The sequence below is a fragment of the Zingiber officinale genome, chromosome 9A (genome assembly GCF_018446385.1).
Source record: "Zingiber officinale cultivar Zhangliang chromosome 9A, Zo_v1.1, whole genome shotgun sequence".
In the NCBI taxonomy this organism is placed as follows: Eukaryota; Viridiplantae; Streptophyta; class Magnoliopsida; order Zingiberales; family Zingiberaceae; genus Zingiber; species Zingiber officinale.
Window position 1 is genome coordinate 121906279 of NC_056002.1, and position 27184 is coordinate 121933462.

The 27184-nt window shown below is 34.8% G+C and overlaps 1 protein-coding gene across 6 annotated transcripts; it reads left to right on the forward strand.

The window, feature by feature from the left end:
- The first annotated feature begins 5540 nt into the window (after window positions 1-5540).
- LOC122021048 lies at window positions 5541-10694 on the forward strand. Of its 6 annotated transcripts, none has more exons than XM_042579118.1 (9): window positions 5541-5742; window positions 7296-7465; window positions 7541-7802; window positions 7876-8079; window positions 8495-8602; window positions 8674-8759; window positions 8842-9169; window positions 9256-9361; window positions 10445-10694. In XM_042579118.1, exons 4-8 carry the CDS (start codon window positions 7915-7917, stop codon window positions 9355-9357), a joined length of 789 nt encoding a protein of 262 aa, XP_042435052.1. In that variant the 5' UTR covers window positions 5541-5742; window positions 7296-7465; window positions 7541-7802; window positions 7876-7914; the 3' UTR covers window positions 9358-9361; window positions 10445-10694. The 6 variants fall into 6 exon arrangements, 5 of the variants coding, with proteins under 5 accessions (XP_042435052.1, XP_042435055.1, XP_042435051.1 ...); XM_042579121.1 differs by having other exon boundaries at window positions 10457-10694; XR_006122428.1 differs by adding an exon at window positions 8152-8242 and having other exon boundaries at window positions 7296-7802; window positions 9256-10694.
- Window positions 10695-27184: the final 16490 nt, after the last annotated feature.

Genomic DNA, 27184 nt, shown 5'->3' on the forward strand with positions numbered 1-27184 from the left:
CTTGGCCTATTGTCCTGATGCCTTACAATTTGCCACCTTGGGAATGCATGAAGCCTTATTCTATTATTTTATCCACCCTTATTCCAGGTCCAAAAGCACCTGGAAATGATATCGATATATATTTGCGCCCCTTATTGACTGAATTGAAAGATTTATGGGAAAATGGGATTGCCACATTTGATGCTTGTGACAAAAAAATGTTTCAACTGCGGGCTGCATTACTTTGGACAGTCAGTGATTTTCCTGGTTTAGGTTGTTTGTCTGGATGGAATACATATGCCAAGAATGCATGTCCAACTTGTACTGATAATACAGATGCAATGTACCTAAAACATGGCAAAAAGTGGTCATTCAGAGGGCATCGCCATTTTCTACCACCAGATTCAGAACTGCGAACAATGTCAAGTTATGGCAAACCAAAGCAACGTGAGTTGGATTTGGCACCATTGTTGGGATCTGACGTTCTACGAATGACCTTAAATAAGAATGTGATTTTTGGTAAGAGTAATGCATCACAACCAAATGTGAGAATAAAAACAGGATCAATTGAACAAATATGGAGAAAACAAAGCATATTTTTTAGCCTTCCATACTGGGAATTTAATTTGATCCGACATAATATGGACCCTATGCATATTGAAAAAAATGTTTTTGACAACATTGTTGGAACACTTTTAGATGATTCCAACAAGAGCAAAGATAATTATACAGCACGTAGAGATTTAAAAAATTTGGGTATTATGAAACAATTATAGCCCCGGGCACAATCAGATGGTAGAGAGTATTTGCCACCTGCATGTTACTGTATGTCTAAAGATGAAAAAAAGATATTTTGTTCTGTATTAAAAGATATTCGTGTTCCTGATGGTATGTCATCTGATATCTCAAAGTGTGTGGATGTTGGACGTTGTAGGATTATGGGCTTGAAAAGCCATGATTGTCATATTATGATGGAACAATTCCTTCCAATTGCTCTTCGTCGCGTGTTGTCAAAAAAGGTAACTGCTCCACTTATTATTTTGTGTGAATATTTTAGAACAGTGTGTGCGAAGACCCTACAAGAAGAAGAATTACAGAAGGCTGAAGAAGGAGTTATTTTGGTTTTATGTCAATTAGAGAGAATATTTCCACCATCTTTTTCAGAATAATGGTTCATTTGGTGGTACATTTAGCGTATGAAGCAAGAATTGCTGGGCCTGTATATTATCGGTGGATGTACCCAATAGAAAGATATCTGGGGAAACTTAAAAATTTTGTTAGAAATAAAGCATGACCAGAGGCTAACATTGCAGAGGCATATTTAGCAGATGAATGTGTTGTGTTTTGTTCTCGTTATATAGATGGTAACAACTCATTAAACAATCCCAGAACACGATATAAAGAGACACCAAATGATGAGTTTCCCACACTACCGATGTTTCCACATGTAGGGCGACCAACAAAAGGGCTTCAAGTAGTTACCTTGGATGACAAAACTCTAACTCAAGCTCATAGATATATTCTCTCTAATTGTACAGTGTTGCAACCATATCGTGAGTAAGTATTACTATTTTTTTTAATTTTTTGCATAATGTTTTATTGTTTTATGATCAATCATTTTTTCTAATTATATATTAATGTTGATATTAAATAGTGAAATTAAAAATGAACTAAAGAGAAGACATAGATATGGCCAACGCCTAAGTAATTCTCAGTTGGATGACATGGTTAGAATGTAATTTCCAGAATGATTTGCAAGACGAGTAAGTAATATATGTGATTTATTTTATATTACAAATTTTTAATAAATAGACTTGCTAATTTTTTTTACTGTAAAAAATATATATGTACCTTACAGGTTGATCGAGTAAATGAACGAATCGATGACTTAGATCTTAGGGTGCTTTCACGTGGTCCAAATCCAGTAGCATTTAGTTATCATGGGTTCAACATAAATGGGTTTGCATTTCACACAGTGGAATCTGAAAAAAAACAAAAAAGGTGCAGAATAATGAAGTTATGGTACAGGCGATGCATGATAATGATGATCATGAGTCAATCTATTATGGTCGACTAACTGATATCATCTCACTTGATTATGGTAGTTGTGGACGAATTGTTCTTTTTCGATGTGATTGGGTTAACACTGCTACAGGTTTCAAAATTGATCCATTTGGATTTTCAATGCTAAATTTTTCACGCTTGATACATACAGGAGAACGTGAGGAACATGAACCTTTTATTTTGGCTACGCAAGCTCAAATGGTTTATTATGTTCGTGATGCAAAGGAGGAGGATTGGTACTGTGCCATTCGTTACACACCAAGAGATACATACAACATGGGCAATGAAGATGATATGGATATGATGCATTTTATTCATAATATTTTTTCTAATATGGAATCGATATTGGGTGATGTAAATAGAGTAGATGTTGAATTAATTAGAACTGATGTAGAGGGCTCAATAGTTGATGTTCTTCTAGTTGTGAACAATGAAACAGATGATTAAAGCTTTAGCTGATTTTTGTATTGTCGTTCATTATGTTGAAACTATCTTTAGAATTCTAAAGCTCTATCAACAGGAATTGTTACTTAAAAAAAAGAACAAGAATCTTCACTTCATGTGTTAGCTCTCTTAGGTTGTGTGGCATGTGCTAGTTACAAGTAATTGATCATAAACAAATCTAAATAAATTTAAGTTTGGATCATGTAGTGTCGAGTTTAAGAGAAAATTTTAGTTTAAGATCATAAATCAGAATGTAGGATTCAGAGTGCAGTTTTATTTCTGGAACTCAAGCTTGATTTATGATCTTCGGTTTCAAAATTGATAATTCAAGGAAATCTCAATTTATGATCTCAGTTTATTTCAGCAGCATCCTTGATCACATAATTCATCAACAGATTCTATGATTCTTTTTCTCAATCTGGCACCATATGAATCAACCACACTTGTTCCAAATAAATCTGACAAATTTATAATTCAAGACCCCATTCAGAATTTCCAGATTTGATAATCCAGTTCAAAATTCAGATTCAGACTCAAGCCTGAAAAATTCCTGCATATCTGAACTTAAGAAACAAATTCAGCAACAGAATCCAGTAAAACAGTTTAAGAAATTTAGTTTCAGTTCTAATTTCTGGATGCCAGATTCCAGCTCCATACTTTTGCCCTTTAATGAAGATAATCTTCTGTAATCCAATCTATTTCATGCTCCTATTCCTTAGGAATATCAACTTACTGATTGTTAGGCTTATCAACTTTTGACTTCAGAAATTTAATTCTGTTCTTGGCAAGTAAATTTCTGCATCTAACTTGCTAAGTTAAGCTGCCACAGGTTTCAGAAATTACATCCACTGAAATTTCATGCTTTAAACCATGAAAATCTCAACATCTCTATACAACACCAATTAGTTAACAACATTTTGGTACTGTTAAGATCAGACAGTTTCAGATTTTTTTCCCTTTTGAAAAATTCAGAACTCTGCATAAATCCAGCTATTAAAGTTACAGATTCTGGACTGAACTATGATCTGTGCAATTGGCTCACTTGCAGTTTGTTTACCAGTTGCTTATCCTTGCCTAGCTTGCCTGGTAGATGCAATTGCCATGAGATCTTGCTGTTGTAGTGCTTCCCTTCATCTTCAGCTATTAAAGTTACAGTTTGTTTAACATTTTGCTGTTGTAGTGATTGGTAGATGGAATTGCTTGGTAGCTTATTCTGCAATGATCCTTCCTTCCTTTGCCAATTAGCGATTAAGAGCTTCACTTAGTTCTTCAATGATCAAAACTTGCAACAAGTACTAAAATGCAAGTACTTAATTTTTGAACAATTCAGAACTCTGCATAAATCCAGATATTAAAGTTACAGATTCTGGACTGAACTATGATCTGTGTAGTTGGCTCACTTGAAGTTTGTTTAGTTGCTTATGCTTGCCTAGCTTGCTTGGTAGATGCAATTGCCATGAGATCTTACTGTTGTAGTGCTTCCCTCCATCTTTGGCTATTAAAGTTACAGTTTGTTTAGCATTTTGTTGTTGTAGTGATTGGTAGATGGAATTGCTTGGTAGCTTATACTGCAATGATCCTTCCTTCCTTTGCCAATTAGTGACTAAGAGCTTCACTTAGTTCTTCAATGATCAGAACTCGCAACAAGTACTAACATGCAAGTACTTAATTTTTGAAAAATTCAGAACTCTGTATAAATCCAGCTATTAAAGTTACAGATTCTGGACTGAACTATGATCTGTGCAGTTGGCTCACTTGCAGTTTGCTTAGCAGTTGCTTATGCTTGCCAAGCTTGCTTGGTAGATGCAATTGCCATGAGATCTTGCTGTTGTAGTGATTCCCTTCATCTTCAGATATTAAAGTTACAGTTTGTTTAGCATTTTGCTGTTGTAGTGATTGGTAGATGGAACTGCTTGGTAGCTTATTCTGCAATGATCCTTCCTTCCTTTGCCAATTAGTGACTAACAGCTTCACTTAGTTCTTCAGAACTCGCAACAAGTACTAAAATGCAAGTATTTAATTTTCTTTATACTTAATTTAATGCAAGTACTAAAAATGGGCAATTGCAAGTACACAATTTTTATAATTTTTTTTTACGTTTTTAATTTTTTTTAAATTAATTTAAGTTTTTTTAAAGTTGTTAAAATTTTTACGTTTTTTACCACTTTAATTTTTAAATAAAATTTCACATATTTTATCTTTTTATTTAATTTTTATAATTTAAAATGTAATTTTTGTTATACAAAATTTTAGGGGTATTTTGGCAATAAAAAATTTCTGTTAACCCCAGAATCAAGGAAAATCTTATTTTTTTCGAGGTTTTTCAAATTCGGGTTGCATGCCCCTTTCGCTGATGTATCGGATATGGATCATTACTTGGGAATTACCGATTACCTAAATCAAACAGAGTTTTCGTTAATAACTTTAGATGGATAACTAAGGTTATCAAGGATAACCTCCAACCAAACGCAGCTTTATGGTTACAAGGTATTTAATTGTGGTTCTCTTATAAAATGTCGCTTAATTTACATTAAATTTTTTTTTGTTTACAATATAAGCAGGGCACAAGGTTAAATCTTATTTACATGTCTTCTTAATTTAGATTGTCGTTAGTTATTGAAAATGTGTTGCATTGTATCAAATCTAATCTCATTACAATTTATATTAAAATCATAGGAAACAAGTTTGGAATATTTTTTTAATTACATGCGATAGTGTCCTTAATTTTTTAATTCCCTATTTTTTTATTGTTATTATTATTCTTTTTGTTTAATGTTATTAAAAATGATAATTATAATTTCCATTTTCATGATAATTCATATTTTTATCAATTTATTTGTTATTAGACATTATTGGTATTATTATTACATTTTTATTTAAAAAGAAAAAAATAGTGTCAAGAAGATTGTGTTGTCGCATCAAGTTTTAACCTAAAATCTATTAACCATTTTAATTGTTATTATTTTTTTTAATTTTATTTAAAATATTAATTAAATAAAATATTAATTTTAATAAAATAAAAATAAGACTTTACACTAATTTCCCTCACTCAAACAACACCCAAAATTACCCTATACGTTCCCGATATATCTCCCTCCCCCTCTTCTTACTCCCGTGATTTCCAATTCTGCCAAAGTGTTCGTCGCTGCCGCTGTGTCGTCGATCGCTGTCAGATTCATCCCGTCGCTGACGACCAGCCTTCAACCTCCGCCTCCTTCCAGTTACACAGCCAGGAGAACGATCGTATCCTCCCAGGTACGCAGCTAGCATAACCTCCTCCTCCTTCAAGGTACAACCTAGCTATCGTCGCCGATTCCTTCTATCACTATTTTCAAGTTTTTATTTATTTTGTTGCTTATTGATTTTGGAAGCCGTCTACAGAGGATTCGACCTATTTCTGATTCCTATCTGGTGTCAGGGTTTTTAGGTCTTGCTTCATGTGTCTTACAAGAGCCTGTGATTTCCTGATGTTCTGAATGACCTGTAACCAACTTTATTCCTCCCATTCTCAATCCTGCATTTAGATGGTTTTAGTATTGTGATCTTACTTTGATGAGCTAACTGTGCATGCTTCAGATCTTGAAGATGCTTAGAAACTAAGGATTTGAAGCAGAAAGGGTAATGTATTAATTGTTGTTTGAACAATAGAAAAGAATCAGAGGAACAATTATGTAATCTTTCTAAGAATCTTAGATTTTTAATTTGACAAATGAGAATGCTCCTTTGGGCTTCTACTGAAGCGGACAAGGGAATTGGTTGCTTTCTTTCCTCCCTTCTATCATCTGGGCTCCCTTCCTCTCATGTAGACTCAAAATAAATGTTGGCTTGTATATTTGGAATGCAAATTTACGCTAGTTGTCATCTTTATTGGTTTAAAATTGTTTTTACGTAGGCTCTCTAATTCCTACTTAAATTATGTTTCAAATTGCCATTCTAATCATCATACAAATTTATATTTTTTTTTCAGGAAAAGTTGAAGAAGAAAACCAACTCTAACTAATGCTTTGTGTTATAACCAACATATTGCACAATTCTGTGTGCCATAACTGATGCATGAATCATTTATATTTTTAAATTTGGGTATTTTTTTAATTAGTAAATACCAACTATGGCTATATTTATACTGATTCCAAACACTCGATTATGCTAAGTCTATGCAATTGTTTTGAATAACCAATGTTTCCATGTTTATATTGTGATGATGGATGTTCAGTAACTTTTCTGTTTTTAACCTTTATGTTTGATCAGATATGGAATCTGTACTTGAATCCTTTGTCTTTCTCTTGAAAGTGAATAAGTCTTCTTTGTATAGGTTTAACTATTGCATCTTAGAGAGACCATACAACTGGTTTTTTTTTTTTTTAAATTATGCAGTAGAAGGATGGCATTCTATAAGCTAACCCCTATACCTTTATGTTTTTTTGTGATGAAACTAGTAATTCATATGGTTTGTGATGAAATTAGTAACTCATTGTCATCATCAGCAGCTTTCTAAATAACCAATCGCTTGATTTTAGTCAAATGCAACACAGAAATTAACCCGTATTGTCTAAATCTTTCGTGATGAAATTAACTTGTTTCATCACCATCGTTATGGTTTTTTCCAGAAACTTGGGGTTGGCTGCATTAGTCATATCCCCCCATCATGATCATAAATTTATATCTCTACTTCTAGTTCATGACTACTTCTAGTTCATTCAAATCTGTCATGTTATAATTGATCAATGCTTCCAAGTGTCTGTAGCTTACTGTATGTGACAGGCTTTTTTGAACTATTATATTACTACTTTCTATATTGTGTTATGTAGGTAACTTTTGAAAATGACAAATAAAAGAATGCGAAAGTTAATCCAAAATAGCCAAAGACGATCTAGGAGAGAAGAATCAAGTAACAGAAGAGTTGATGATGAAAATGAATCACAATACACAACATCCCATTCACCATTGAAGATACAAAATGAGCAGGTTAATGAACAAGGTGAAAAATATTTTTGGATATGAACAGTAAATTATTTTTGCAACACTAAGTGCAAATTACTTTTTTTTTTTTCAGTTGAAAATGAGGTCATGCCTTCATCCCAAAGTCAGCAAAGAAAACGTGGCAAGACTATCATGAGAGATATTCATGCATTACATCCCGATCATGTGCTCGTAGTTGAATTCAATGAAAGGGGGCAACCTTTGGTGATCTACAACCGACGCTTGCAAATTTTATTGGGACTATTGCACAGAATGGACTTATGTTGCCTCTACACTTTTTTGATTGGAGAAAAATGCCGACAAATTGATTGAATGATGCATGGAAACTTGTTACTGTAAGTTTACAAGTGTTTAGCTTCAATTTTAAATTTAAAGAATGAACATATTTAATTCATTTTATGTTTATAGGTACGTTTCTATATCCCCAATCACCATAGAAGAGTTATAATGCAAATGATGGGGGACGCATGGAGACGGTGGAGGACTAAAGTGAAAGCTACATCTTATGATTCAAATATTCCACTAGAAGAGCTTGTTGCAATACAACCCATTCCTCATGGATTAACACCTCAAACTTGGGAAGTTTTATGTAACTATTGGAAGTCTACTGAGGTATAACTAGTATGAATTATTTTTGATATCTGTTTATAAATGTTATAATTTCATTATAAATTTTTGTGCCAGAAAACTTCAAAAATCAATAGAGAAAATACAAAAAAAAAAAGGGACTCATGCACAGGGACACACTAATATTCCGTCATTGGAGTATAAATTTGTAAGAATCAAATTTATTTCTTTTCTTCCTTATAGTTAGTTTCTCATTGTTCATTTATTGTTTTACACTTTAATGCTTTTATCCTTGAAGTTCCAAGGTTTTATGAGATTCTAAATATTGATTATAAGCAATGTAATGTATATTAGTTAGCTTTTGATGGAATGTGTAAATTAGGAATATAAGTTGTTGCACATATAGAATAATTTATTCTATTAATATTTGTTGTTAAATGTGAATTTCTTATTTTGTTAGTCTCAAGAGAATGGTAGAAAATCAAGTCGTATTGAAATACAACAATTGAGTCGGAGAAGTAGAAAGAAAGGAGGTGCCGCTATTGACGATGAGGTAATACGAACTGAGGTAATAATATTTTACTTTTTAAGTTAACTTTTATATTTTTTATTTATAGTAACAATTTATTTTCTTGTTAGAATTTACTTAAAGAGGCTGTAGATCGTCTCCTCAAAGATAAACCTGAAGGAACACAACCACTGGAAGTCCATGAGGAGGCATTTCGGTAACAATTTACTTATAATTTCATTTCATTTTTTGTAAAAGTTATTACATATGGTTTGACTTTAATTATATTCTTTATATAGTGAGGTTTTTGGACCTGAGCATTCTGGTGGGGTACGATGTTTAGGAGCTGGTGCGCTGCCTAGCCAAGTGCTCCCAGAGCAATGTAAACGCAGCTCAATATATTGGCAAGATTATCACTCAAATTCAAATTTGACAGACAAATTTAAGGAAATGAGAGAGAAAATTAAAGATATGGAGTTGCGAGATGCACAACGACAAACGGAAATAGAGCAGATGAAAAAACAAATGCAAGAAAATGATCAGTTTCAAAATTTTGCACGAGTAATGTTAAGTATGATGTCGGGAAATGTTGGGGGCTCTCGTGGACCCGAATTATTACCGACACAAGTAATAACATTTCTCACTAAAAAATAATTATTTAAAATTATTTGTATAGTTAAGTACATTAATAGCAAATTTATTTATTTTTGTAGATGATAGCTATGTTTGCAAATATTATGCAACAACAAGTTCCATCCACTATGGAAGAAGATAGGTGTAGATCCTCCTTATCATCAGAATCAGATAATAACTAGAGAGGTTGGTTTTTTTAATTACAAATGTTCTTATTAGAGTATTTTTGACTTTTTTTTTTTTCAAATCTATGTTTAAAATAAATTAATTCATAATTCTAGGCATATGAGTTTTTTTATACTATTCTTGCATGCTTGTTCCTCTGAATCTTACATTTCAATAATGCCACCTTGAGAGAGGTCCCCCATGAGCGGCATGATCAGTTAGCCTTTTATCTTCAGGGCCATTTCCCCCTTCACAAAATTATTGTTCTATCTGCACCACTTAAAGGTTGTTGCTAGCTTGATGCATGTGTTGTAACTTATCAGTGTGACCCAGCACCAACCTCGCACATTCTTATCTTGCATTAACATCACACACACACACACACACACACACACACACACATATATATATATATATATATATATATATATATATATATATATATATATATATATATATATATATATAAATATAGCTACAGTCACTTTCATGCTCCATTAGGAGGCTGGGGAGCTCCCATGTGGCACAACCCATACGATAGAGCATTTATGGAAGGATGGATGGACGAATCATTAATTAATCAACCTCTTAGCTTCCTTCTAGCTCCCAATTCATGTTGTCAATATCAGGGCACAAGAAGCTGTTGTATCAACCCTACTGGTGCGTGAACGGTTCATACTTCCAAGGGTACCAAGACCCCACTCTGACTCTCTCATATGTTCATATACACTACTAACCTAATCCTAGAGCTAGCCTTCCCAAGATTTAGGTAGTTTTATGTATTACTCCTAATTCACTTCCAAGTGAATCCTTCATAAGTAATTCAAGTTCTATATTGCCGAATGAGTTTCCACATGTTTGAGCTGTAATTGTTTATTGGATTCTAACCAATGACCTTTTTTTTCTATCAGCTATCTATATTGTTACGATTATTACTTTTTTTTGTATTTGCATGTTGTTTAGTGTCGATAATTCGAATGGTATTTTATTAATGCATTTTATTAAGACTCTGCCACTTTCTAAGGTACAAGCTTTGGTTAAATATTTTTTTCATTATATATTAAAATATGTTGATAGAATATAATTTGGTGGTTCTATTGAAAGTTGCTATTGAAGGTTGGAGCAAATGTCTTTGTTGCTTGAAGCAAATGCCTTTTGTCGTTTGGAGCATGTCTTTTGTCGTTTGGAGCACATGTCTTTTGATGTTTTTTTGGTGGAGAAAATTTGTTATTGAAAGTTGTATATATTTTGGAGATTGAAGAAAATATTATATTTGTGTTATAGTGTGGAGTTAAATGTTATATGTTATGAATGTTTTGAAATGAAATACAAATTGTATGTGCTGATTTGGTAATTCAATTTATATTTATGTGTTATGGAAATAAATTAAGTTTGTTAAATGAAATATGAATATTGTCAATTGATTTAATTTGAGCATTTGATTGGGAATTCTACAGGTACAATATAAAATAAATTTTTTTTTGTACAATTGGTAATTCAATAATAGCAGCAGTTTTAACTGTTCTTATAACTAGACCTCTAGAACCGGTTATAACCGCTTCTAAAGGGCAATTTTCTAGATTGGAAAATTCTATAGAGGCAGTCATTAACCACTTCTATAGGTATGTATTAGGATTTATCATTAACCGTTTTTATAGGTATTCATCAGGATCGGTCATGAACCGCTTCGATAGGTTTGCATCAGGATCGGTCATTAACCGCTTCTATAGGTATCCATCAGGATCGGTTATTAACCGCTTCTATAGGTACCCATCAAAACCGGCTCTTAGTCATGCACCACCGGTCAGTTTTACCACATCTGTTGGCTTTAGCGTCGCCAACATCCGCAACGATTTTGAACCGGTGCAATGGATTTAGCAGCGGTTGAAAACCGCTGCTATAGGTGTCTTAAAACCTCTCCTAAAGGTTTTTTTTTGTAGTGCGGATTAGCACGTTAGGGAGGCTGTGGCTGTGGTTCCGGAGGAGGTCGTGGATGGTGGTGGAGCATAGGTGGATTTAAAAACATGGATTATGTAATACGATTTGGGGAAAGAAAAAACCTTTATTTGGTTGCTTTCGATCTCAGCGAAGGTGACGATGTTGAGCACTGGAAGCTTACCAATGGCCGCTTTGAAGCGGTCGCAGGCATCCTTGCCACCGTGGGCGTCCTTGCTGTCATGGCCCAGGTGTCCTCACCGCCATGCGAGGTGCACAACTTGCTCGAGCGAGGAGGTCGACTGCGAGAAGGAATTAGGTTAGGAGCGATTTAAGAGGAAGGGAAAAGAAATTTAGAGAAAGGGAAAATAAAATACTTATATTTATATTTTGTATGTATTTAATATTTATTTATTTTATAAATTTATATGAAATATTATTTTAAATTTGTTTTATATTTCATCTTAAATTCCTTTTATATTATATTTTTTAAATGGAATACATCTGTATTTTTTGTAACAAATATATGATTCGTATAAATTTAAAATAAATATTTTCATCTCATTAAATTTTAAAGGAATTTTTGATAAAAATTATATAATTTAAAATTCTATTTATAATCTATATTTATTTTTATTTATTAAAAGTTATTTATAATTTTGTCAAAATTTTATCTTAATTTTTAAAAAATATTATATTTATAAATAGACTGCTAAATTCTGTAACAAATCCTTCTCTAAGTTATATAAATATGAAATGGATTTTATTTCTATCAAAAAAATTATCTCTAATTTATATAAATTTAAAATGGATTTTTTCTATCTTAACTTTCCATTAAATTTTAAACAAATATTTTAACAGAAATTTTACCGTTTCAATTTTTGTTTGTAATCTATATTTTTTTTGTTTATAAAAATTTATTTGTAATTTCGTCTCAAATTCATTTCAATTTCCGTCTCAATTTATTTTCCAAACATTATATTTTATTAAATTGAAACAGATTAGTAATTCTGTAGTAAGTCTGTCTCTGATTGACCTAAATCTGAAACAGATTTTAATTCATCTTAAAAATCTATTTCTGAAGCCCTATTTTTTTTGTAGTGAAATGTTTTTAGAAAGTCTTGGTGAAGACTATCTTTTGATAGTAATCATAATTGAAAATTTTGACACAAACTAGAAAAAATCATTGAAGTTTTCAATAGTTTTCAATTTTGTGTCAATCTTAGAAAATAGGAATTATTTTCTTAGAAAATAATTTTTCCTTGATAGTATATATTTTTAATAATGTCTACAAGAATTTTCATGATTTTTAGAATTTTATAGAATTATTGGGGCATTTTTAAATTTTGACTAAAATTTAATTTCAGGAAATCAAAAACCTGATCAAGCCAATCAATTGGGAGAATTCAATCGATCAACCGATCGATTGAACTGGGTTTTCTCATGAGCAGAAGCTCACGGAATCGATTAGTTGATCGATTGACCCTACTTGGATCGATCAAGTCATCAATTCAAGGGCATTTTCTGTGAATAGAAGCTTGCGGAATCGATCAGTGGATCGATTAAATAACTTCAATTGATTGAGTCCCAACTTCAATCGATTGGAAAGACTGATTTTGACTGTAAATGTCTGATTTCAGTCCATTAAGCCATTTTTAGTCACATTAACCATTCCTAACCCTATGCAATTCATTTTTAAAAATTTAAGGATAGTTTTCTTGATGAAAACAAGATTGGATTGGTTAAAGAAGATTAAGTTAAAGTTTAGAATGAGGTTTAGTTTCATTATTAAATTTTAGACCTCAAAACTTTAAATTTTGGATTTCTTAAAGTTTTAGGAGTTCCAAGTAATTGTTGGTACAATGATAGAAATTTAGAGCATGCTTTGAGGGGGAGCTACTCCTTAAAGATATGAAAAAAAAACTTTTGAAACCATGGAAGCTTGTAAAACCTTCGTTGTAGTAAATGTTCAAGGTTGAGCATTGAAAAATAATGGAAGAGTGGATATCTTCATTGTTTGAGTGTTAATGCTCAAGGATGAGCATTAGAGACAGTGAAAGGTATGAAACTTTTATTGTGGTGTTGTGAACAACGAATGAGGTTATGCACAATGTGGAGATAAATCTTCAGGGGGAGAGTTTTGATGTGTGACAAAGAGGGAGAATGTAGGGTTTAAGTTAGACCTTCATTAATCTAAGGGGGAGTTGCCCTCTAGGAAGGGGGTGAATAAAGGAAAACCTTCATTCATGTTTTGGCATGAAGAAGAAGTTGAGGTTATGGATTAGCCTAACTTAAAAGTATTGTCAAACATCAAAAAGGAGAAGATTGTTGGTGTAATTTCCCTAGGTCAAGGTTGACCAGGTTGAATAAGCTTGAATTGGCTGAAGTTCGAGTCGTAATGTATGAGTTTCGATGTTTGACAATATATGAAGATTGTCTTGACAATGTATGAAGATTGCAGGAGCAATCGTCCATTTGAGGAGATTGGTCAAGGTTGACCAGTTTAATGTGAAAAAGAGTTAAGTATACCAAGGTTGACCGAATACTTGACTGGGAAGTCTAATGGGAAGATTGACAGAAGATGAAAATTCAAGTGGGTTAGTCTTGACCGGACACTTGGTGGAAAAGACCTAGTGAGTGAAGCTAGGCAGATAGGAAATTCTGGTGAGTGAAGCTAGGTGAAAGACCTAGTGAGTGAAGTTAGACAGATGTGAAATCCTGATAAGTGAAGTTAGGTGAAAGCCCTAATGTGTGAAGTTAGGCAGATGGAAATCCTAGTGAGTCAAGCTAGGTGAAAGCCTTAGTGAGTGAAGCTAGGCAGTAATGAAGTCCTAGTGAGTGAAGTCATGCACATGGAAATCCAGGTGGGTCCAGGAGGACCGGATACTTGGCACGGAGAGAAAAGTCTAAGTGGGTTAAAGGATTGACCGAGCACTTGATGACAAAATCCCAACAGGTTAACATTAATCGGATGTTGGATTTGGAAACCCTAGACTTGATTTAAGCAAGTTAGTGTTGGTCAATTTGATCAGGAGATCAATTGAACCAGAGCCCAATCGATCAACCGATCGATTGGGAGAGTGTTACGAGAAAAAGGGGCTCAATCGATCGGCTGATCGATTGGGAGACATTCTCACAAATATAGAGAGGTTCCCAATCAATCAATTGATCGATTGGGCACCGCCAATCGATCAGTCGATCGATTGGGGTTGAATTTCTCGTGAGGTTGTGAGGAAGCCTGAATTAATCGGTCAATTGATTCTGGGTGTTTCCAGCGAAGAGCATAGAGACTCTTTGAATCGATCGGTTGATCGATTCAAGCCTCCCCAATCGATTAGTCAATCAATTGGGATATGATTGTTGCGCAAGTAGCGAGCTTTGGATGGCTGAGATTGTGTTGATTTGACGTGGCAAACGATTGGGAGTAGGCTCAATCAATTAGGAGCCCTAGGAGCGCAAGTATAAATCTGTTGGTGAGCTTTCTTCTCCGTAAACTTCTCCCGATATTCTCTACTGAGCTCACGATTTCTTCTTCCAATTCTTGAAGCATCTTGGGAATAAGTGTTTTTGTACTTCCAAGAGTCAAGATGCATCCTCAAGCTACACAAGATCAAGCAAGAAGATGTTTTCTTTCGGATTTTTGTATTTACTTCTTGCTTCGAGTTGTATCTTGTTGTGTAAGTATCGTACGAGGTTTTTCCTCCTCTGGTTGTATCCGAGAAGGAGTTTCTTTCTTAGTGGAGAGTGCTCATATGTGTGAATCCTTGGATTCATCACCTCTTCTTGAGGTGAATGCCAAGTAAATCTATGTATTAGCATTGGAGAGCTTGACTTCGATTCTATCTACTGTAAACCAACATCTATGAAGCAAGCGAACAAGTGAAACGAGATATTCATCCCCCCTCCTAGCTCCAGAAGTGACCCAACAAGATTTATTCAAGGGGTTGAAAAACTTAAAACCTCTTGAGTTTTCAGAGTATCCTATAAAATGGTAGCTAACGATTCTTGAGTCTAATTTATTTTTGTTAAGCCTATAGAGGCTAACCTCAGCTGGACAATGACAGATGTGTAGATGCTTAAGACTAAGCAGTCTACCTATCCACAACTCATATGAGATTTTTGTTACCGCTTTACTAGGAAATCTATTGAGCAGATAAATTGCAGTCTTGAGTGCCTCACCTCATAAGTACTCCAGTAGAGAAGAAAATGGAATTATACTTCCCTCCATGTCCTTAAGTATTTGATTTCATCGTTATGTTACACCATTCATCTGAGGTGTCCTAGACATGATGTATTGGGCCATGACACCACACTCAGTAAGATAATCTATAAATGTCCTAGGACGTTGTTCACCTATTCCATCAGATCTACCATAGAATTCACCACCATAATCTGATCTTACAACCTTAATTTTCTTACCGAATTGATTTTCAACTTCTACTTTGAAGGTTTTGAACATGTCCAATGATTGAGACTTTCATGAATAAGGTACAAGTATTTGTATCAGAGTTAGTCATCTATAAAGCTTATAAAGTATGTTTGACCGTTTCAAGAAGCCTTAAGGAATGATCCACATATATCTATATGTATAACCTCTAAGACACCATCACTCCACCTTGAATACTTTTGTTAGTCATTTTACCTTGATACACTCAATACAGATTCCAAAATTTGACAAATAGAGAGAATTAAGAATTTCTAGTGACATTGACCTTTCTAGACGTTGTTTAGAGATGTACCCTAAATGTCTATGCCACAACATGGATGAATTCTCATTTGTCACACCATACTTCACGCCTATACTATGCATCACAATATTATCAATATAGGTTATAGTGTCTAATCTGTATAGTTTGTCAATCAAGGAACCCGTACCACACAAGATAGAATTTTAAAAAATACTAAACTTTTCATTTCCAAATGAATAAGTGTATCTGGATTTGTCCAAACATGAAATAGAAATTAAGTTCCAGCTAAAAGACGATGCTGCAAATGCATTGTCTAAATTCAAAAGTATATTGTTCCCTAAACAAACTATAAAGACACCTATTGCCTCTACTTTTACCTTCTTTCCAGTTCCCGTATAAATGAATCTTTCAGCATCAATTGACATTTGGCTCCTGAGACAATCCTACATAGTTATACTTATGTGAGTAGTTGTACAAGTATCTATCCACCAAGTGTTATTAGGTGCAGTAGCTAGGTTGACTTCTGAATTGACAAAGTTGAGAAGAATATCTTTCTTGACATGCCAATTGACGTATCTGGGGCAATCCTTCTTTAAATGTCCTTTTTTTACAAAAAAAAAATAAGTTGGGTTCAGATCTTGTTGCTTTTGCACTTTATACCCTGAAGCCCCAACTATTGTAAGTTGTTTACCCTTACTCTTACCATTACCCTTTTTCTTTTTCTTGTTCGAATACTAAGATGAGGATACATAGTAAGCACTATGAGATGTGTCACCCCTTAATCTCTCTTCTCTCTGTACATACTGAGCTATGAGCTCATTTAGTGTCTATTCTCCTTTTGAGTATTATAACTAACCTTAAAAGGAGTGAACTATGTAGGCAGAGAGATTAGGATAATATTCATAATGACACTTTCAGACATGTCTAACTTTAGTATCTTAAGCCTTGTAACTAAGTTGGAAATCTCCATAATGTACTTCCTAATGTTACCCTTCCCGTTGAACCACATGGACACTAACTTCGTGAGAAGTGTAGTAGTCCCGACCTATTCGTTTGAGGCACATTGGTACACTAATTCTTTAAGGAAGGTTTTAGCATCCTCATTCTCAATTATTGAACCCCTAAGTGATTCTGGAATGGATATCCTCATGATTATCAAACTCATGTGATTTGATTGCTCCCACTTGTCAACGATCACCTTTTGATCTATAATGGAATCATTAGTTAAATGTGCAAGGCGATCATACTTAAATACAGAGTATAGATCTAGGCAGTCCAACAAACCTATAATAAGTTCTTTCCATTGTCCAAAGTTTGTGCCAGTAGACATGGGAATGTTGTTCAAATTAGCAGACTTTGAGAGTACTACGTAGATAAAAGTAAAGAACATAACTCAATTTAACAAACAAGACATGTATCTTTATAGTTGTGCAATAACAAAATATAACAAATAAAATATGCAATTATATGGGCATTAATAGAGATACCTAGTGCAATATTACATTAAGTCTTTGAGTTAAATTGTAACTTGCTATTGACACTCTCTAAACAACTCATAATTACATTCATCTGCCACATAACTCGTCTTCCTTTGGGCTGACGCATTATGGGCATGATACTATATTTATAGGCTTCCTTAGTTAGTTTATATTTTCAACCATCACTCACAATGCTTCTAATCGGCCATGTAGTATCCCATCCTTAGGGCCGACATGCCATGTGTTGGTGCAAGCTACACCAGAATTAAACCTAAGTTTTGATGTTGTCAAATGTTCAAGTTAAGTTTTGTTGTGATCTAACAAGTTGGCTGAGTGTGCAAGCTGTTTACTCAATCGGGAAAGACCTAGTTGGAGGCTAGGCAGGAGAAATCTTAGTAGATCGTGGAACCCAGGTGCAAGTCCAAGTGGGTAGAGGGGACCCGACGCTTGGCGGTGTGATCGAGAGGTCTGGAGGACCGAAGATCAAGAGAAAAGTCCTGCCGAGCCGATCAAAGCTACGTGAAAAGTCCAAACTAGATCTAGAAGATCTAAGTTTGACAGGTAGGTTGAGGTAAACAACTGGAGGAGCGACAGTGAGGTCGAGTTCCCTAAGGGAACAACCTTAGGTCGCTAATCCAATTGAAAAAATCGGGAAGATTTTCAAGTTGAAATCAAGACAGTTCTACTGTCTTTTATATTACTCATGCATTATAATATTATTGTTGCTAATATCTATTTTGCAGGATGTTTTGTCTAACACTGTTTTGTAGGTCCGACTGGATCGGTCGACCGAACCAATGTATAGGTCGACCGAACAAGGAGAAATCAAAGCAGTGATCAGATTAGACCAGAATGGACCGAGTCAGATCAAGTTTTGATTGGTCGACTGATAAGTAAGATCGGTCAACCGAACCATGATGACTCAGCACAGGCCAGCTCATCAACATCGATCAGAAGCAAAAGGAAAAGAGATGATCGGTCAATCGAACCCATGGATCGGTCGACCGAACCAATCAACATTAAAGCATCATTAAATGAGGATCTTGACAAATTTCGACGAACAGGGAAGGAGCCTGTTCGGTCGACCAAAAAATGGGATCGGTCGATCAAACCCTTAATGACCAGTTAATGTCGAAGATCGAATCAGCATCAGACTCCAGCCAGGAAGGGAGCTGGTTCGGTCGACCGAACAAAGGGATCAGTCAACTGAACGACAATTACACTTATAAAAAGGGGCTCGAGGTCTAAGGCTTTACAACTCTTACTAATTATCTCAAAGCTCTCCTCTGTGCAAGCTGATCGTGCTATAAGTCGTCTACAACGCTTCAAGCTACTCCGTCCGGAAGTACCGACCGAGCTTCAACCTTCACTTACTATTGTCAGTATACTTTATTTGTATTGCACTTAAATTCATATAAGATAGTAGGATTGTTACTATCTTATATCTTTGTATCTGTACGATCTGCTTCTTTCCAAGGATTTCGGAAAGAAGGGTTATAGTGGATTGTCCATCCGTGCAGTCAAGGATCACGGGCCTTCGAGTAGGAGTCGACCTAGATTTCGAACGAAGTAAATGAACTAGTCTTTCATTTTACTTTCCGCTGCACGACTTTGGTTTTGAAAAGTAAAAGAAAAGTTTTAAAAGCGCGATATTCACCCCTCCCCCCCTCCTCTATCACACTCATCTCATCCAACATCATGCGCATGAGTTAGAAGTTTAACTTAATTTATAAGTTTCTTTAAATATACATCAGGCATAAGAATAACTTTCCTTTGAGCCAATCATCCTTAACATGGATATAGATCCCTCTATGCTAATACTCCTAGCCTCCCCAATAGTTTTCACTTTGGCAATAGTATAGGTTCGATTAAGCAATAATAGCAAAGAAAAATACAAGAAAAATGGTTGAAAACTAAGCTAAATTCAGTTATCAATAATTAGTATTAGATATCAATCGATTGATACCCTTTTCAATCGATTCCTTGATCGATTTTGAAGGTCATTGTTTGCGAGTTCATTTAGTAGAATCGATTGGTGAATATTAATTGATTTGCTGATTGATTCAGAAACTCTTTGTGGACAACCCAAATAATCGTAATTGATTAGCTAGCTAATCGATTGGTGAAAATCAATCGATTAATTGATCGATTTGGAAACTCTCTGTGGGCATCCCAAATAACCATAATCGATTGCCCAATCAATTAGTGAAAACTAATCGATTAGCATATCGATTCAAAAACTCTTTTTGAGCATCCTCAAATTTTGTAATCGATTGGATCCTCATGGTAATCGATTGATGAACATCAATCGATCACCCAATCGATTTGAAAACTCTCTAATTGCGATTTTGGTCTTCCCAAATGATTAGTCCTTATGCTAATCGATTGGTAAACACCAATCAATCAACCAATCGATCCGGGAACCCTCTGTTCATGATTTTGGGCTTCCCAATTGATTGGTCCTTATGTTAATCAATTGGTAAACACCAATCGATTAGCCAATCGATCAGGGAACCCTCTGGCCTTCCCTAATTGATTGATAGCTGAAAAACCTAATTTCTAATCATGATTCTTCGGTTTAAAAACCCTAAAATCTCACCGTCAATTACATTCTTCGCAGATAATGCAAAAAACTTGATTCATAGGTTAAATCCTAACCTATCAATGATGCCTTCAATAAATACACATCGATTTCGCTCATCTATATGGAATCAAATGCAAAAAAGATGTATATATGTCAAAACATTGAAAAATACTTGTCCCTGGAGATCATGCAAGTGTAGTGGAAGTCTTCTACAGGATTGAGCTGACAAGCCAAAGGTCATTTTCAATGTGGAAGAAGAAGTAAGAGGAAGAGAACAAGATTCATCATGTCCTAATTAAACCAATCTCTTTCTTTATATACCCGGTTCAATCTATGGGGGCTATCCACCATAAAATCCATCAATATTAATGGACCAGATTATTAGATATATACATTGAATCCATATTCATTTAATCAAAACTCTCTTTATATATAATTAAGCATTATACCACTTAATTGGGATATAGTTTCCTTAATGGTAATTAGTTGTGTATGTGTTAATCAAGTATAACCCATCTTATAAAAATTAAATCCACATATATGAACTTAATTGAATTTAGTCCATCCACCTGGATTTAATCCTATGTAAACTTGATAGACCTTACTTTTTGCTCAACTTCCAAGGCTCGGGACTTAGCTGTGTTCTGTTCCATAAAAATGGTGACATGATCTTTCTCTATGCTTATTTGTCTTTCTAGGATTTAGATGTGATTATCTTTACTGTGATGATCCAAGACTGACTGCACCAATTGACCTTAACAACTATCCAATTTTAGCTGTAGAGCATCAACCTAAGTGGCAGCTTGGTCCCGAGATTTGGTTATGACCTGTATTTTATATGTGAGCCCCAGTAGTTGAAGTGGAATTTAGCTTCTTTAGCTTTCCACTCTAGTTCCCGGGCCCTTCGCTAAGATCGCTCTTGCTTCAATTGATCCTTTAGATCAACACAACGACTAGCGATGAAGGAATTTTGGTGGCTTGTTAGACCCTATAAGGGACAAGACAATTAGACAATGATAATACAGAAAGTTAGTAATGAGAATTCCTTACTAGGTTCATGGCATAACATAGTTGCTCCAGGGGGCAGAAGATCTTTGTTGTATTTCATACATAGTTTATCCGGAAAGTGGTTAGTGAAGCACTCTCAGGGATCAGAGTATGAGGATTGTATACCCGGAAGAATATCAGAAGGCAACTCCGTAGGAGGAGAGTAGATGACCATGTCCAAAGCCATGGCTTCGGGGCCAGTAGGAGCCAATGGGAATCAGGGGAGATGGGGGTTAGAAACTAACTCAGAAATGGTAAAGCTTTTGGGGATAGGAGTTAAAAGAGAAGCAGGAGCAACCGAGTCAGAGTCTGACCCTAGAACTAAAGAATGTTTGGGGGCAATAAATTTGGGCTCTGCACTTTTGGTGAAAACAGAGCGAATGGGACGATCATCCCTTGAAGACGAGTCGGAGTGTTTGGTCAAATAATTTAAATTGATTAGATTAAATATTTTATTAACTAAGTCCACCATTGACCAACTTGCCTAGGCCTATAACTTGCACGGGTCGATCCGTGATAGACTTGGATTGATCCGTGGATTGAGACACACATGCAAGTCAAATTTTACATCAATTTATTATCTTTCTATATTATAATTTTAAAATAAAATAATATTTTCCATTAAACATGAGTACTCATTTATGTTCATTTACATTTAAAATATCTGTTTCTAGATACATTTGATTAATGAAATCTTTCCAAAGAAAAATGTCGAAAATATATTTTTTTTTGATGAGTACATGGGTTGATCTGCTTAATCCGTAATCCATCATGAATTGGGTTAGATTGAAAATTTCTCAATCTGTCAAGATGACGGGTCGGTCCGTCCCATTCCACCAAATGGTCGGTCCGTCATCATAAATCAACTTGTTCCACCACGGATTGACCCGTCTGACAACTTTAACTAAAGGGATGATCATCCCTTGAAGATGAGTCGGAGTGGGAATGAGTTGGGATGACAATCCAAGTGATTTAAAGGAAGCATGAAGAATAAGCCTGGCTAGGGTTAGGTTGGATTCGCGACACAAGTTAACTTCGATAAATGCATGACCATTTTCAATTCAAGTTTCGATGTGGAAAAATCCTGTAATTATGTAGCCGTTGGGATTTTGGATCAAATTAAGACGTTGAGACAATAAATCCATAGTTGTATAGATTTTCAAATAAGTAGAAATTGGGCATGCAGAGATACGATGTATTTTAGGGATGTCAAAAATGAATATGATCTAATGACTTAATTCAAGTCAATTAGAAAAAAATCAGCTTCAAGTTGGACATTTTCAGATTCATATCAGATTCGGGTTGGAACATTTTTAGGTTGAAAATTTTCAGGTTGGGTTGGATTTGGGTTGACCCAAAGATAGGGTTCAGTGGGAGTTTTTATGTATAGTAATATCAATGCTAATATACTAATGATGGAATATTGAGATAAAAGTGAAGAATTATATAGCTAAAAAAGTCATTTTGAATTGGGTTTTCGGGTCATCCGAGGTAGGTTCGGATTGGTTGGGTTTGGTTTGGGTTTGGATTTGGTTCAAATTTAGGAATTTCGGATTGAATTCGGGTTCAGGTCTGGTTCAAATTGGATTTTTTTTTAAAAAAAAATCTATCCAATTCAACCCAAACCCAATCTGATTCATCTAAATTGACACCTTTAATGCACTCATGGCTTTTTGAATTCTCAATGGATCCAAGACATGGGTCCAAAATGAAGGTGCCCGGGAAATAGATATTATGACACTCAAGAACATAAGTAGGAATCCCATTGTACTCAGGAATGGGATAAGAAGTTTTACATGAGACGAGGATCGGAATCGGAAGAGCTAAATTTAAGACTCAATAGCATTCGACTTTAGAAGTCTACATTCATGTGGCCAAGGTATAGGGAAAGACATACTCGGACGTACTGAGTTTCGACCCAAAAATCTCACGTGGCAACTCTCTATGTCTTAACCATCACACCGTCCCGAAAGGATAAAGTCTACATTCAGAATAATATCTCAAGATTCAATGGTACCGAATGTGGAGCTTGAAGTTGCAGTCGATCCAATGTTAGTCGGTTTAAAATGAGATGATATTGCATCTATAAACGTTCAAATTTCGGGCTACTTTGGCATCATTCTGAGTCCTTGGCCTTGGATACTTCGACGTGCCTCATGAGTCCTTGACTCAATTGTCCATGTATAAACCCGAAATAAACTGACAGTTTAAGCTCGAGATACTATGGCAACCTTTCGAAGGATAATTAAAGAAGGATGAGTCTACCTTTGTTTGGACTTTATAGTCAGACTATCACACTCTGTTTCATTCGGGTGAGGAATGATTAATGATATTTCACAAAAAATTGAGAATATTAAGGTTGGGCTGACTGATCTAATTCTGTAAAAGTTAAAATCTATCATCCTTACAAGATAGTGTGACTGTCTATAATATTAGAAGAGAATAAATTAGATATTTAATAGACCCTCATGTGGGAAAATATTTCTATGATTTTGTCTTGACTCTTAATTATATAAAACTATTATATGATTACCGGTTTGACTATTCGAGGACTTGGACAGACTAATCTGCACTTGTAAGAAAGGAGGTTGGGCCCTGTATTTGGGCCTCATGGGCAAAAACACAAGATCTGAGTTGGAAGGTGCTCGAAGCCCCAGAATGTTCGGGGAATGAGTTTGGAGTCACGTAGTACTCGGGAATTGGAATGGGAGCTCCAAAGTGATCGGAAACGAGTTTGGAGCCACTTGATGTTCAGGAAGGGGAGTGGGAGTCCAAGAGTAGCAAAGAGCGCTTAGGAATCGATTTCGACATTCTTTATTGCTCGAGTACCAGGTTCGAAGTCATACCATGCTCGAAAGTATTGAATTTTGATGGAGGAGGTCGGAGAGAACGTTAGGCGTCATAACATCAGTGACGTTGCAGAAAGAGAAGGTAACCACAATTACAAGTAAAAACAGACGTTGCAACCAGAGTATAAAAGAAGAACGACGATTAATTCAGAGGTAACCTCATGCTCACATTTTCTACTATATTATCTACATAATCTCTATTACTTTTCTACTATTCTTTGTTTTCGTCTGACTTAAATATTGGATTAGAACGATACTCTCTGATTTCATGTGGACTTTGGATAGAAAAATTCTCTTTATTGTGATATGACGAACAGCCGACAACTCTCCACAAGTACTCGGCTCAGGGAATTTCTAAATTTTGTCAATTCACTCAATTTGTTCAAGGATATATTAATTTTCTTCCTCATGTTAATACGGATTGATGAAGATACTAAGAGGCGAAGGAATCATCTTTTATCACATAAAATACAAGATCCTTTGCATGCAAAAAAACTTAGGTACCCAAGATATTCGATTCTAAAATGTATCACGCAGTACAAACTGCAGACGCCGTGTGATATATGAGCCATACAGGAGGAAACATTTTTAATGCATTTGATAGGGAAGGGAACGGACCGTTTTCTTTTGTTTTTATTGTTGCGAGGACAAAATAGCGCCCTTCGAGGCAGATGAAGTTTCTACTCAAAAGAATTATATCGTGTTTAGGCACAAGATTTGGATGGAATAATAATAATAATAATAATAATAATAATAATAATAATAATAATAATAATAATAATAAATAAATAAATAAATATTGAATCAAATAACACGATGATTGATTTTACAAACCGCTGGAGTAAATGAGAAAGACAGAAATCTGGATTACATATTAGTCAATTGTAGTTTAAAAAAAAATCAGAATCGGTCACATGTGAGGATGATAATTAATTCAGATCCTTACTTTTTAGTATGTAGGATCCTCTTGTTTCATATTTTACAGATAATATAGACAAAAAAAATAAATTATAAATATTTTTTAATTAATTTAAATAGATGCTACTTATTTAACAGATGAGATTCATATAAATCAACAAATTAATATCTGCTCTTGTAATTTTTGTCGTTTATCATAATTTATCAATTGAAATAAATCTCATTGATCACATGTGTTCAAATTTTAATTGGATAACTACATTGAATGAGGATAACAATGACTAATAACCAATTCAAAAAAAAAAATTAGCAAGAAGACAAAACTTATCAGAAGCTTCACGCTTGAATGTCTTGCAAATAAATAAATTAAACTCTTCAAGTAATGAATTTATTATCAAATATAAGACAGTTCTTGGTCCTAAAATAATTAATATAAGTTTTTTTTTTCTAATTTGCTTTCTTTGTTAGGATATTTCACTTGACTTTCATCCAAGTTTAATCCATCCATCTAACTTTGAGAAATATTCTATAGTCAAGATTTGACGCCAGGTAAGGTATGATAGTGATTAACCTACGAACTAATGAAAAAGGAGATTAGAGAAGAACTCAGGAAGAGAGAATATCAAAAATTATTAGGAGATTATTAGTATAATCATTTCTCGAATTAAAGTTGATCAACTTGACTAAACTCGAGTGAATTTGAGCTTAAGTTTCAATTTTTGGACAATATGTTGTAGACAACCTGTTTGAACAATATGCTATTGGACAATATGTGAGAAAGGTCAACTAGATCAAGGAGGACAGATACTTGACTAGTAAAGTCATAATTGGAGGTTAGGCAAGACAAGTCCTAACTCAAGGGTTAGATAAAAGGAAAGTCTAAGTGGGTCAGGGAGGACCGTACGTTGGCAAGTAAAGTCCAGGTGGGTCAAGGAGGACTACACGTTGACAAAGAAAAGTCCTAACTAAAGTTAGGTAAATAAAAGTCCAAGTGAGCCAAGGAGGACCCCACATTGGTAAGGAAAGTCCAAGTGGATCAATAAGGATCACACGTTGGCAAGGAAAGTCCTAACTATAGTTAGACAAAAGGAAGTCCAAGTAGGTCAAGGGGGACCGAACATTGGCAAGGAAACTCCAAGTTGATCAAGGAGGATTGCATGTTGGTAAAGAAAAGCTCTAATTGCAATTAGGTAAAGGGAAGTCCAAGTAGGTCAAGGAGGACCAGACATTGGTAAGGTAAAGTCTTAATTGTGGTTAGGAAAGATAAAAATCCAAATGGATCAAAAAGGGCCGCACTTGGTGATCGAAAGTCTAACGGAAAGTTGACAAGGTCTAAATAAGTCAAAAAAATTGACCGGATACTTGGTGGAGAAGTCCCAAAAGGTCATGATTGACCGAAGCTTGACTAAGGGAACCCAAGACTTGGGTTAAGCAAATTAGGATTGAGTAATCAATCAGGTGATCGATTGAGACCTATGCCAATCGATCAGTGATCGATTGAGCGCATCTCTTCGCGAAGTGTATGGTGAATTGATCAGGTGATCAATTCACCCTGAACTCAATCGATCAAGTGATTAATTGGAAGGTGGTTTTCACAAAGCACAACACACTGTGCTAAATTGATTGGGAAGAATTCTAATCGATTAAGGATATCACGAGAGGCTTAATTGATCGGCTAATTGATCAACCTTGGTCGTGAGTGAACAGAGAGCTTTTAAATCGATCAGGTGATCGATTGAAGTTGCTTGATCGATTGGAAAATCGATTGGGAGAAGTTCATGAGTGAATAGAGGGCTTCGTAATCGATTGAGTGATCGATTAAGAAGGTCTGTAATTGATTGGCTAATCGATTAAGTGATTAAGAAGGCTTTCTTGTTCTTGTTATACCTTTTGTTGTATTTTTAGTGTATTCTCATGTTGGAGTTTGTACAAGGCTTCTCTACCTCCTAGAAGGAGGACTTTATGGTGTATTGTGAGTGAGGAGAGTGAACTCTTGAATTAGTCACCTCAAGGAGGTGGATACAAAGTAAAATCTGTTAGCACAACGGGGTCGACAAGATGGGGTGAATTGCTTACAAAATAAAATTAACCTTTCTTGATCTTTCAACTCTAATTAGATTAAATCAAAAACTAAAGAGAAGAGACAAAAAAATTATTTGGTTACAACCTAGGTGGTTGTTAATCCAAGGCAAAAGAAAACATTAAAAATCTCCTTTATTGAAGGCAGAGAAACCTCTTACACTTCTTGAACGCTCAGAAAATTACTAGGAAATACATACAAGAGTTGTTCGATATTTTCTAGGTCCAAGAAACTTTTTATAGCCCTTGGAAAATATTATCCATAG

Coding starts and splice junctions, on each gene's coding strand:
- LOC122021048 (XM_042579117.1), top strand. CDS start 7,915: ATGCAAATGATGGGGGACGCATGGAGACGGTGGAGGACTAAAGTGAAA. Junction 8,603..8,673: donor ATGAGGTAATACGAACTGAG/GTAATAATATTT, acceptor TTTTCTTGTTAG/AATTTACTTAAAGAGGCTGT. Junction 8,760..8,841: donor GTCCATGAGGAGGCATTTCG/GTAACAATTTAC, acceptor TTCTTTATATAG/TGAGGTTTTTGGACCTGAGC.